The 14,346-nt window shown below is 42.0% G+C and overlaps 1 protein-coding gene across 12 annotated transcripts in view; it reads left to right on the forward strand.

Annotated features, from left to right (window-relative positions):
* DMD (dystrophin) overlaps positions 1-14,346 on the forward strand; it is a 1,159,435-nt gene that overhangs the window by 1,084,711 nt on the left and 60,378 nt on the right. For all 12 annotated transcript variants that reach the window (XM_039714180.1, XM_039714179.1, XM_039714182.1 and 9 more), the window contains one exon: positions 7,281-7,355. In XM_039714180.1, the coding sequence (XP_039570114.1) occupies positions 7,281-7,355 (75 nt within the window). The remainder of the gene's footprint in view (positions 1-7,280; positions 7,356-14,346) is intronic.

Here is a 14,346-nt window from a genome sequence, read left to right on the forward strand (position 1 = left end):
TAATGAAAACTTTACTCAGGTTGAACAATTTTTACTCTTTTTTAAGTTATGGCTACTTAAAGGTATATAATAAGCTGTCTATATTGAATGATTTAATTCTTTAATGCTTAGTTGAAATGGCAGCAGGAATTAAATGTCGGTATAGATTAAATTAAAAAGAATAATATACATTAAGAACATACAGAAGAAATAAATGAATAAATGCTGAAATAAGAAAGGTAGTAAAAATCATTATATGTGAGCTTCAAAGGATCAGAACATGACAAGCTGTCTATATTGAATGATTTCATTGCTTAATGCTTCGTTGAAATTGCAGAAGGAATTAAATGTTGGTACACATTAAATGAAAAAAGAATAATATACGTTAAGAACATAGAGAAGAAATAAATGCTGAAATAGGAAAGGTAGTAAAAATCATTATATGTGAGCTTCAAAGGATCAGAAGCTGACATCCCTGGTTTGTATTTACACCATTATGAACCACTCCTATTTTCTTCTAACTTCCTTCTGAAGGTCTTCAAAGAATCAAGAACTGCTCCAGCTGCTTTTCTTTCCAAAATTAGTTCCTCTGCAGCAGATCTGCTCTTTTTACACTGTTCTTTTACACCCCCTTACAAATTTTTTCATCCTTCATGATGACTCCAGGGCATCACTGAAAAGGGAATTTGTGTTGTTTCGCTGTCTTGGAGACCATGGGCCTTTGCATGAGGGAAGAGACAGAAGGAGCAGAAATCACAAAGTGGTCTGAGTTTGCTCAGTTTTTTCAGATTAACTTCTGAGAGCGAACATTTAATGTCAGACATCTTAGTTCTGAATAGCAGTGTTTTGCCTTTAAGCTGAGAATGACTCCAACCTTTGCTATGATGGCCCAGGAGGACTTGGCTTGTCGTGCCATATTGTTAGTGTCCCCTCCTCCAGCCTTCCTATGTCATGTCCTGTCAGTAGAAGTGTCCTCAAGGTGCATTAGTGTCACCGTGAACAGTAATTACAGTAGCAGGATGCAGTCAGAAATGTTGTTTATCAATCCTAATTCACCAAGGCAAGGCAAGAGGGTGAAAACCACCCTCATCCTTGCAGGCTGCAGTGCACTGGTGACAGCTCTCCATTTAATTTAGAGGATGGGGGCAGTTCTCTATGGATTACATGAAAGAAATGTCAGAATTGCTTAACACAAGGTGGGAGAATGCTGGAAGGCACCTCTGAGATTTCAGCAGCAGCTGCTGTGTTGGTCTTGTGGCTGGCATCTCTTGTGAGCTTCTGACTCCCAGTGACCAAGGCTGACCAGCTTCATTCTCTTTGATTTGTGTATTTTGATTTGTCCTTCTGAAACTGCCTGGAGAGGCTGAACTGCCCCTGGTCGCCATTACAGTTTGTATTAGCAACTACTAAATCATGTATTTATTATGAAGTTTTATTCATATTCAGCTGTTTTCCATGTTTGCACCAATAAGACCCGTGCCTAGTGCACACATCAGTCATCTGAGTTCTGCTGCAATCCAGTGAGATTATCCATATGGCCTCTCTTTAAAGGTTGCTTATTCACTCGTGTCCTTTTCAAGCCTATTTAAAAAAATAGGATTGCTTGGGTTCAGTCAGCCTTGGCCAGTAGTCAGTCTAGAGGAGGCCATCTTTCTGTGTGGTTGAGTCCTTGCAGCACACACCTCACAGACAGTAAACATAACTGTGGTAGAGAGGTAGAATTTAGGGGTGACAGTTAACCTGACCTCCCTTGAAAATGAAGGGGTGTATCAGCATGAAGGAGGCTCTTCTAGAGAGGATGAAGGGCTGTTCTGTTACACAATATTATCAATATGGGAATATTTTGCTTAAGGTAACTGCGCTCTTGGGTTGCAAATGGACACTTTTTATTATTATTTTCTGAAGTTGTTTGTAATTGATTTATTTTAGGATTTTCCAGTATGACTGCTTCTCACCAGAGTACATAAAAGGTTTCTGAACCTGTGGAGTTTCTGACTGCAAACTCCACTCATGTCTCAATCCCATAATGGGATGAACCAGGTGTACATCAAATCCTGTCTTACATTTTTGTGCTTGCAGAAAAGACACTCCATTCTAAACCTCCCAAAGGTCCTGTCAGTTGGTCTGATGACAGGGATGCTGGCACATGCTGTTGTGTTCAGCCACTGGGTCTGGATGCAGTCAGTAATATTGTGGTGCCCTGGCTACCTCCCACTTGTTAATTTGCAGAGACACTGTTGGCTTTTTCACTCAGGTGGACAGGCTTAGTACAACGTGTTGGATCATTTCATGAAGAGTGGTTAAGCTGTACATAGAATAACAGTTTACTGTTATTTATTACCAAAATAGTGTAGATGATAGCATTAGTTACTGTTATAATAAAAGTCAATGGCTGAGACTCAGCTGCTATTAAGCAGTGTTACTTGATTAATTTCTTTCCTTTGTGCATATGTGTCATTTGCATTTTAAAACTGCAGTTCCAGAAGAGGCAATATATGTCACTGTAGGGCACTGTTAAAAGATTAATTTACAGGTTTTGGGCAGCAGGAGGAAACCCAGCATTCTTACCAGCCAGACAGGGCATCTCAGCTGTATTGAAACAATGTGAGCTGAAGCTTTTTGAAAAGGCAAGAGTACCACTAATGTCTGATGAAACATGGAAAATTTAGTGGAAGGAATGTAGAGGAATTACTGTCTATTCAGGACTGTCCAGTAAAGAGTTTTTAACATCTGTTAGGAAGGCATTGCAATTCCCAAAATAGGTTATCCCCAGGCAGTGTATTTATGAGCAGTCTATGAGCATGTCACAAGCTGTGGCTGAGTAGGGCTTTCAGGTCTCTAGGTAAATCACTAGAGGTTCACATTTTCTGTCTTTGCACCTGAGAGTAAAAAAACCCTCAGAACACTGTAAATCTTATAAAATGAGGATGAGGATTTGACCTGATGACATCTAATTTCTTTAAAAGAATTAAGTTGTTAATTTCAGGTTAATACCACCTGAAGCATGTAAGCTGCTCATTTCAGTTAGGTGATGTCCAGACAGTGAGATAATTGCTGTCCATAGGACCAGGTGAAGGGTGTGTGTTTTGCCCTCATTAACCAAAAAGCAATTTTAATAACATTCACAATAATATAAACAAGAACCCCCTCTTCAAAGTAAGGAGGAAAGGTAGCTTCCTGGTACAGAGGAGTTTATGAGATGCCTTCAGATTACATTTGGAGAGACATGAATGGTATGAACAGCCTTTGGTGGGAGGTAGCCTGGCCCATCCCAGTGCTTTTAAACACAGTGGGATGGTTCTGTCATACAGGATAGGATGATTCCAAATGGAACCTTCCAGTCACTCAGCACTCTCAGCAGATGCAGCAGCTGTAGGGGGGACTTATTTAAATCCTGTTGTCTGGCTTATAGATGTGACTCCTTAAGAGTAAAAACAAATATCCCTCATCCTAGATGCTAAACCTCTTCTTAAATAGGTTATTTTAGAAAATGTACTGATTTTAATTTTTTTTATTGCTTTCAGTTATTTTACAAGCTATTTTTTGCAGCAAAAGCTCAAGAATTTGAGAATATGTTTTCCTCTTAATATGCCACTCATATCCCAGTGTAAAATCCAGAATTTAGCAAGAGAGGATTTTAAAAAATAAAACCAAACTGCAAGATTTTATTTGACTACTGATCTGTGTCAGTAGTCAGTGAGACATTCCAGCAGGTGGTTTGAATCACTGACCACTTCTCAGATGAGTAGGTTTTTTTGCTTGATTATGCACTAGCAAAAAGATGTGCTGTGTGTAATTGCAGGTATTGCTAGAATACTGTGGAAATAGAACATGGTCCTTATGTTTTGAGATTTCTCTCAACATGCAGAATTATGCAGAAAATGTTAGAATTTAATTATCTTATCATCTTTCCACAGTATTTCTGATTTGAGTTACTCCTATCAGCAGTCTGAAGTACCCTTCATTAAAGCTGCATTTGTAATAAAAGCACTCATTCTTGTTCACTGTTATCATCTTATTAGATAGAGAAAGATATATATTCACTTGAACAGAGGGGTCATCCATGGCTGAGTGATGGGAAAGTCATGATTTTTCTTTTTTCTGGGATGTAAATATGTCACCAAATACTCCTTCATGATCCTTTCTTCTGTTGGTTCCTTTCCAGGGGCCAGGTGACCTCTTCCACTGCATCGTTGTTTCAGACCATAAACAAATTATACTCTTGGGCATTTACATGGTTTACAGCTTGAAAGTTGCCTTCTGAGCAAGAAGAGGGAGTATTGTTAACAATTTGCAAAAGTTTCACAATACAGCAAGAGCTTTCCAGCCCTCTGGCCACTCAGTTCAGAGGATGAGGGGGTACATACTTTCTAGGAGTGGGAGGAAAGGGTTGGAGGAAAACTTGTGCAGTGCACTGTTCTCCTCAACATGCTCTGAAACGATAAAAGCTCTGGAAGCAGGGTTTCATGGGTCCTAACTCTTTCAGTGGGCTGTGTGGGGGTAGAGAAAGCAACATTTTTTTTTCCATTAGGATCCAGGAAAAAAAGCAAAAATAATTTCACAGCACAGAGAGATACTGGTGTTTCCATAGGCTTTTGGAAGGTTGCTGCTGCTTGAGCCCCCTTCCTCCCTCCTCTGCCTCTTGCCAGCAGGAGCAGCTGGGGTTTGAGCAGGCGATGTGTCTGTGCTCCTCACTCAAGGTCCCCCACTCAATGTCAGGGGCAGCTTTATGTCCAGCTCTCCCCAGCCCAGGGCCAGGACTCATTCCCTGGCACTCTTGTGTTCTGTGGTTCATTTAAATGGGGTCTCATCCAGCAAGCCAAATGTTTTGAACCCAGTTAGGAGGGGCCTGGGCTCCTTCTGTTGCTACCCAGAGCAACACGTTTGTTCCAGCAGTAGCCCCAGGGGAGGGAAGGCACCACTGACAATTGCATAGGCATAGGGAGGGGAAAGGTGAAATCATTAAGATCCAGTGATCTTGAAGTGACTGTCACCATCTGGTAAGACAGCTGTCCATCAGAAGCGTGGAGATGGTGGCATAAGGAAGACAGAGGTGAGCAGTTGGCACAGGGACAGTAAGTGGGTGCAGGCTGGTCCTGGTGACAGCAGTGACAGTGGCAGTGGCGGTGTGTGATGGCTCAGCCTCGGCTTGCAGAGCCAAATGAGCAGCGGGGCTGCTGCTCTTCCAAAACCTGAGATAAGGGCTCCAAAACGAGCACCTGGCGTTGCTGCTTCATCATTTAGAGCAGATGCTTCTTGGCAGCAGTGTCGTTAAGGTTGGTGATAAATTCAGTGTGTATTACATATACAGGAAAATAGATGTAAACTGTAGCACTTCCAGGATTAAATGTCTTCACGGATTGTATTTTCTGCCTTGATCGAGGCCTGAAATATGCATATGTATTTACTCACATTTCTGAAAATGTAAATAATAAATAGATAAGCTTCTTTCAGAGCACTCAGGGAGAATTTAAGAAAGGCTTCTTCATTTTGTCAAATGCTAGCCATAATATTCTTTTACAGATTACAAATACAGATTTGCAGCAAGGGTACAAAATGTAATTGAATTCATGGTGTGTTTATGAGAGACTGCTTTATTAATTTCCATTTAAGACAAATTAAGTCTCTATTTAACTCACTGTATTCTACACCACATAAAGGACCTGTCAGGATGATGGTGAGAGACAGAGCTGGCAGGAGCAATACACAGAAGTGCCCATTAAAAAGGTGTATGCAGCTGTGCAAAGAAAAATAAATTATATACAAATCTGAAACTTCCTTTCTGCTCTAAGACATGTTTCAGAAATGTTCCACAGCTTTTATTAAGGTATTCAAAACTACTGAATTATCATACCTCATATTATTCATTCAGAACAGCTTAATTAAAATTAATGTAATTGAGACTATATTCCCTCTGCTACCTATACCTGTACAGCATTATAAATGATGTTGGGATAGTTATACCCAAGCTACCACATTTCAAACAGCTTTACAGCACCTTAGCTTGTATGCCAGCAAGGAAATGTTTTGTCTTCCCCTGTTTTTCATCATATTCTTTCTCTAAGAGTCTGTCAGGTTAGAGGAAGCTTATTGAGCTAAAGGGACCTTTATTTTGAACCACTACATTTTTCCTCTAATGTTCTTTTTGTATTTACGTTGTAGTTTACATTTTCTAAACACTTTCCCATCAGTAATTCCTTAGGCTCCATGGGTTTCATCAGTAAATTAAATGCATTCAGCAGTGTTGTCAGGTGCTGAAACTGGCTGGCACAAGCAGTGTATTTCTGTTCTGGAAAACCCTTAAGTTACAATATGCCAAGCAATGTCTTGAGAATGATCCTTAGGCTGCACGGGACTGTGTGTGCCCGGGAATTACTTGGGTAGGTGGCAGGGCCAAGAGCGTGCATCTCTCTGTTCAGTGGTGGGTGGCTGCCCTGTATTTACAAGTGTGTCCCCTGCCACTCCTCAGTTCCCAGTGCAGCTGCTGGCAGTGCCCCTTGGGACCAGCTTCTGTGCTCTGGTCTGGTGTGTCTTTGTCCCCACAGTGGCCAGGAGGTTTTGCAAGCCGTGGTTAAAGTATTCAGTGGGGACTTGTGCTGATGTCCTTATTTTGTTAAACGTATGAGGACAGCTTTGCAAAAGTTGAACCAGACAGTGTCTCCCCACCTGTGTGCCATTCCCTGTCACGCTGCCAGAGCCACTGGCTGCCTGCCATTTTGCAGGTGGGGACCTGGAAACTCACCTGGCTGGGTGAGCTGGCTTCTCTCCAGAAAGGCTCTACATCTCTGGGCATGGCTGGGGCCTGCTTAGGTGGAAAGCACAGAAGTTTAATTGGATATTTTTAATGAGTTTTCTTGTTTTAGCAGTAGCTGAGAGTCAGTTGTGTTTTTCTGGGCATAGGTTTTCCCATGGGGCTGCCTGCACACAGCCTGGCTGGTGCATAAGGTGAGCAAGGAAGTTTCAGGGGCTTATCTCCCTCACAGTGCCTTCGGTGTGAAAAGCTCTGCAGTATTTTCAGACACTGCTGCAGTCACTGATGTTGTCCTTTCAAGTGCTGTTTAGTTCAGTACCTTTGAACAAAAGGAAGTAACACTTTAGGACTTAGTGGGGTTTTTTTGAATGGTGGATTGCCAAGATTTGAGGTCTTTAACTCAGTGAAATTTCTAACAAATTTTTTTTCCACCTCTGCTCTTTTAACCAACAGGTATAGTCTTGTAGTTCAACATAACAACGTATTCATGAGTCTGGTTTATTTCTAGTGTGTAAAGCTGATCATTTATTCTGATATTGCCTCCCTACAGCTGACCTGAACAACGTCAGGTTCTCGGCGTACAGGACTGCCATGAAACTCCGCAGGCTGCAGAAGGCTCTCTGCTGTAAGTACCTGCCTGTGCCTCACCCTCTGCCAGGAAGGCTCCAGCACCAACACACAAGTTTATTCACAGGTTTCAGACACAGAAAAACACTCCCACACATACCCCCAGCTCTACATGGAGACCTCTCACCTGAAGGGCCTCCTGCTGCCACCGGTGCCACCGGTTTGCACGATCATTACAAAACCAGAGTGCTGGGTGATCTGCAGATCTGTGTACGGCAGAGCAGCAGTTCAGAAATAAAACTGAACATCCTGTACATATTTCTTATCTTTACATGCTTTAGCCAGGTGTTTTCACTGTGCCATGTCACTGTGCCATGTCCTGTGTCAGCCACAGCTTTGCAGCCGAGGAGCACAGTTGTGGTGTGTTGGGAACAGTGAGAGCTCTGGTGAAATAATCGCTTCAGAGCTGGAGCTGCTGATGGTTTGTTAAGTTGAATCTTGAACCCTGAGGGGTTATTGCCTTTAAATGAGATCATCTCAATAAACATTTAGCTTCATTTTTTCCCCAGCTTTCAGTTGTGTTGAAAAGTCTCTCATCAGCTGTTACATTAGTGATGTGCATGTTCGAACATTTTAATTCTCCCAACTGCTGTATGTTATTCTACTTTTCACTAGAATTACATTTCCTTTTCAGCTTATTGTAACCTGATAGCTAAATAATTCGCTGAGAGTTTTCTTGATGGCCAGTCAGTTGCCAAAGCAAGCAGTTTATTAGGCAGTCCAATTGGGAGGATTATTAAAATATTTTAACATTCACTGTTTGGCACTTAATTACAGGGTTAAATTTCTGACACAGTTGCAAATGTCTCAACTGTTGATTTATCTCAAGTTGGATTTGTGCTCACATGCTTTCTGGAACAGTGTCAAACCTCGGTATTTTTGAGCATGTTTACTTTTAGGCTTATAAGCATGGGTGAATTCCGCTAAAGTGTGCAGACTTAATGTCTGAATGTATAAAAAATAGGGAAAAAAAGGGAAAAAATAAACAATAAGTGAGAAGTCTTGTAATGACAGATTTCAATATGAATGCAGTGACAAAGAAGGAATTAGGATGATTAGAAATATAAACATATTTCCATGGTACAGCACTTCTGACACACTCATTGTGGAAATGTGGTATAAAGAAACTGGAGTGATATGCGCTGAGAAGTATTCATAATCAGTGCAGCACGGAAGGAAACAGAATTTTTGGAATTAACTAGCTGGCAGTGCATAAGTATAACTTGTAACAGGTTTTTATGACTGAAAGTGCAAAACTTTGCATCTCATTTTATCTGTATTAGAATCATACAATATTCTGAGTTGGAGGGAGCTCACAAGTATGCTCCAACTCCTGGCAGGATGCTCCAAGCATCACACCATGTGCCTGAGAGCACTGTCTGGATGCTTCTTGAACACTGACAGTCTCGGTGCTGTGACCACTTCCCCTGGGGAGCCTGTTCCAGTGCCCAGCCACCCTCTGGGTGTAGAACTTTTTTCCAATATCCAGACTAAACCTCCCCCAGCACAGCTTCAGACCATTCCCTTGTGTCCTGTCGCTGGTCACAGAGAGGAGATCAGTGCCTGCCCTTTGTCTTCCCCTGATGAGGAAGTTGTAACTGCAGTGAGGTCTCCCCTCAGTCTCCTCCAGGCTGATCCCAGTGACTTCAGTCCCTTTTCACAGAGCTTCACCATCCTCATTGCCCTCCTTTGGATGTTCTTTAACACCTTAATGTCTTTTCTGTATTGTGGCACCCAAAGCTGCCCCCAGCACTCAAGGTGAGGCTGCCCCAGGGCAGAGCAGACAGGACAATCCTCTCCCTTGCCCAGCTGGTGATGCTGTCCCTGATGCCCCCAGGACAGGGATGTCTCTCCTGGCTGCCAGGGCACTGCTGGCTTACATTCAACTTCCCATCAACCAGGATCTCCAGGCTGCTTTTCCTGGTGCTGCTTTCCAGCCTCTCATTCCCCAGTCTGTCTGTACATCCAGGGCTGCCCCATCCCAGGTGCAGAATCCAGCATTTCCCTTGTTGAATTTCACATGGTTGGTGACAGCCCAGGCCTCTCATCTGTCGAGGTCTCTGCAGGGCCTCCCTGCCTTTGAGGGGGCCAGAAGCTCCTCTCAGTTTTGTATCACCTGCAAACTTGCTCAGCATCCCTTCCAGTCCTGTGTTCAAGTCCTTTATGAAGATGTTGGAAGAGCACAGGACTGAGGATGGAGCCCTGTGGAGCCCCTTAGTGACAGCTCACCACTCTGATGTCCCTCCATTCATTGTAACACTTTGTGCCCCATCTGTGAGTCAGCTGCTCACCCATCACATGGGGTGTTTTTCCAGCTGGGGGCTGGACATTTGGTCTGGAAAGATCCTGTGAGAAACAGTATTGAAAATTTTACTGAAATCCAAAACCATGAATGAACTGGCTTCCTTTGGTCAATTATCTGGGTTACTGTGTCGTAAAGTACTCCTGCTGGAGGAGGTGGTGGAGTCATCATCCCTGGATGAGTTTAAAAAAAGACTGGATGTGGCACTCACTGCCATGGTTTAGTTGAGGTGTTAGGGCATGGGTTGGACTCGATGATCTTGAAGGTCTCTTCCAAACTATTTTGTGATTCTGTGTGATTCTGTGAAAAGGAAATTAAATTTTTTAAACAGGACTTTCCCCTCACAAACCTGTGCTGGCTGTGACTCTGTGGTCCTGCAGGTGTTCTTCAATAACTGATTCCTACAATTAAATAATTCTGGATTCGTCTTGGACTTTTGCATTGGGTTTATGTGGCCAGATTGTGGTAGCGCATTGTGTCTGGGGGTGGTTTCTCTAAGAAATCTGCTAGAAATTTACCCCATGTCTGGCAGAGCCAATGCCAGCCACCTCCAAAACAGACCTGCTGCTGGCTACGGCCAAGCCCATCACTGGCAGTGACAGTGCCTGTGGGATAATGTAGTTGAGAAGGGTGTGGGAGACAATCTGCTGCACAGCAGCGGCTGGGAAAGAGGAGGGGAAATCCGTGAGAGAAACAACTCTGCAGACACCAAGGTCAGTGCAGAAGGAGGGGGAGGAGATACTTCAAGTGCCAGAGCTGGGATTCCTCTGCAGCATATGGCAAAGACCATGGTGTGCCCCTGCTGCCTGTAGAGCTCTCCAGTGGAGCAAATACCCACCTGCAGCCTGTGGAGAACCCCATGCCAGAGCAGATGGGTGCCTGAAAGAGGCTGTGACCAAGGTGCAACCCGTGCTGGGGCAGGATCATGGCAGGAATTGTGAATTCTTGGTGAGGAGCCCACACTGGAGCAGGTTTGCTGGCAGCACTGTCTGTTCCCCAAGGACTGAATCCTGTGGGAGGGATCCACTCCGGAGCAGTTTGTGAAGAACTGCAGCCAGTGGGAAGAGCTTGCGTTGGAGCAGTTTGTAGAGGACTGGCTCCCGTGGGAGACTGCACAGTGGAGCGGGGGAAGAGTGTGAGGAATCCTCCCACTGAGGAGAAAGCAGCAGCAGAAACAACATGTGATGAATTGACTGCAGCCCCCAATTCCCCTGCTGCTGCTGCAGGGGAGGAGGTAGAGAATTTGGGAGTGAAGTTGACCCTGGGAAGAAGGGAGGAGTTGGGGGATGTGTTTTAAGATTTCAGATTTATTACTCATTATCCTTCTCTGATTTGATTGGTGATGAATTCAGTTAATTCTCCCAAGTTGGGTCTGTGTTGCCTGTGACAGTAACACGTGGATGATCTCTCCCTGTCCTTATTTTGACCCATGAGCTTTTCTGTGTATTTTCCATCCCCTGTCCAGCTGAGTAAGCTGAAGTCTTGAGGTTACATTTAGGTAAATTTTCAGAGAATTGATGCTCTCAGAGACATGCAGTGGCGTTTACACTGATTACTCTAGCACATTCTTCATACTTGTATCTAAGGAGAAGTATTTAAGGAATTTGGTTAGCAGGCTTTGTTCTTACAAATATTTTTGCCTGGAGACACCATCATTGTATTTGTGTATTCTATCATGTCAGTGTCGCTTGTGAACTCAGTTCAATTAGGTTTTTTTTTAAACCTCAACTCATTTCAAAATTGTTTTTCTGCATTTTGGCAATAGTAGAATTAGAGCACAGTGCTGGGTTTCAGGGCTCCTACGCAAAGCCAAAATCCCACTTGCAGTAGGTGCTGCTTTCAGCTCTTACTTTTCATTTCTGTTTTAAAATTGCAGGAATTTTTATATTTTTATATATATATATATATATATATCCATATATGCCTATATATATTTATAGATCTTCTTTTCTGCAATCTTCATAGAGAACAGCATTTTTGTCTGCTGAAGAGTACTCTAAAAATGTGTGCTTTATAGAAGGCCTGCAGAAGTAAAGGTACAGCCTATTCTCAGTCAAGAATAGAAACACTTTAAAAAGGGAGCTGTACTTAAACATTAGTTCTTTTCAGTTCATAAGTCAGCCCAATGAATATTAAGACACTAGGATTTTAAACTTAAAGAAGAATGTGGAAAATAGAAATCCTTAACAAATAAATGCTTATGTGTTGTGTTATTTAGTGTGTGGCTTTATCATTTCAGCCTTCAAAATTGTTGTGAGCATGCCAGGTGTAACTATTGCACAAAATTTTTTAAAATTTATGGATTTCTTTGATAATCACATCAAAGCATGATGACTTTCTAGTTTTGTTACTTTTAAAGATCTGATCTTCAAGTGCAAACCACATAGGATATCGTGATACCAATAAAATGAGATGTATTCACAAACTTTTCTTGGAAATGCAGCAAAATAAAATATTCAAGAACTTCTGCTAGGGATCTTTTTTGCAGCAGGTTACAGAGAAGATGATCTTGCATTCTGGGAGGACCGTTTATACTTTTTATTACCAGCCATATGTTGAGTTTTCCCTAAGTTCAGTTTGTGACTTCTAGAGTGCACTTTCTCCTGCCTGTTAATTGTCACTTCTGTCCTTCAACTGGTTACTTATTCTATGTTGTCTTTTATACTTTTCCTGCAATCTGGCAGTGTCTAGTTAAAAACATCCTAACCTTATCTCTGTTGCCTTTGAGGCCAAAGAATATTTATATAAGTGACTTAGACTTCAAAGTAAGCTAGAAGCCACTGCTCACATAGATTTTGGAGTCAGTTTTGGAATTTTAAATAGAAAAGTGTAAAAGAGTGGCAGAGAGCCCACAAGACTTGCAAAGCATAAAATGGTATGGTTTATTGCAAGTAAAGCTTTTCAAATCACTGCATGGTGACAAATACTCAGCTCTTCAATACATATCTCACTGTGGAGCTTGTCTTGTGCAGGTTGGTCATTCACAAGACCTCCATATCTGCTTTTAAGAAATAAATATGCAGTTCTGTGTTCTGGGAGAGGACCTCACACAGATATTTCTTAAGTCTTGGTGGGAAAGATGGAGGAGGATCTCAATGTGATGAAGACCAGAGCCTTCCTTTTTCCCAGAAAAAGAGATTCCCTAAAGCAGAACGTGTTGGCAAATGCTTTTTACTTGTTAGGAGATAATTGTGTGTTACAAACTTCGGGATAGGACAGGAGGTTGATGAAGAGTGGGCTGAAAGGCTTTTCAGAATATGCTGTTTATTAACGGGAAGAGCTTTCACAAAGTGGAATGACCCATGTTTAGCAGTAGCTGCATATATAATTATGCTGCCACTCAGACGCCTGAGGGCTTCATTTAATTACCGTTGATTCGTAGTCTCAAAGGAACTGAGAGTTCAGCCTAAAGCTCAGTTAAGGTGTTGTGAGGGCTGTGCTCTATTTTCAATTTGACTAATGAATTCTTAGAAGAAAAACATTTTTTCTGAGATGCTCAGGAACAGATCTTTTGCAGGATATAACACTGACTTTAGCATAGCTGTATTTTTTATGGTATTAGGTTAAACATAATATTCCAAAATACTTTATTTTAGTAAATGTCTATATGCTAATGTGAAAAAAAGCTAAAACTCCAATAAAACTCTGCACAAAATCATGGAGTCAAAGCTAAATTTCTTGGTGTAATAATAGGGATAGCATTCCAAGGTTTCCTTATTCACTCTAGCACTAGGTATGTTAGGCCCAGAGGACGAAATTTTCAGAAGTGCTTAAGGGATTTAGTAGCAGAAGTCCCTATTGATTTCCAATGAAATGTATACTCTTGAAATTCTTTTGGCAGTTACAAAATCCCAACGTACTGTCCAAGCAGTATTGCGAACCAGCCCTGTGGGCAGCTAAAGTATTTCTCATCTCCCACCAGGACATCAAAGGGGCAGTTTCATCCAGGGTAAAATAGGATACTCAAGTGTATGAGTATGTGAATTTGCCAAATGGGACCTTAAACAGAATCAAGTTTTAAAAAAATTCCTATATGATGTTCTGCATTTGGCCTCTGCTCATTATGTAGGGTTTTTTGGCATTATGAAGAGATGCTGCTTACCAGAACTCAAGAAAGCACTTTTTTTTTTATTCCATTGAGAGAAAAACTGGTCTTGCAGTTGAGTCAGTTCATTTTCCAGTTTTGGAAGAATTTCCTGGATGATTTTGGACAGTTCATTTTTGGACCAGATGCTACTGCCTTGGGTCATACTACATCGTGCTGCACTGTGTGACTGCTCATGGTATGAGCAGGATTAACAGCATCTGGGCTTCAGCGTCCCCATTGCTCACACCCTGGAAATTCACTGCAAGGAGTTATGAAGTGGTTTCCTGTGGCAGCCGGAAGATCGTCATCAAGCATCTCATCTTTCTGATTTCCTTTGTTATTATTGCTGCCTCACTTTGTAAACCAACATCCCATAATTTTGTGTGCCCTAAGTGTGATGCTGCTTGGTGATGTTAGTTTGTGGAGGTTAACAGCTGAGAAAGGGAAGTTCAGTTTTTTGCCCTGGATATCTGCATTTCAAAATTCAACTGACTTAAATTTGAATAAAAATCAATTTTTTAAATGTCTGTGACAAAAATCTCTGTTGCATGTTGACTAATAAGTTTAAACACGTCTTACTCTATAATGCCATAGAGGTGT

Source organism: Passer montanus, unplaced genomic scaffold (genome assembly GCF_014805655.1).
Source record: "Passer montanus isolate IOZ18808 unplaced genomic scaffold, ASM1480565v1 scaffold3, whole genome shotgun sequence".
Lineage (NCBI taxonomy): Eukaryota > Metazoa > Chordata > Aves > Passeriformes > Passeridae > Passer > Passer montanus.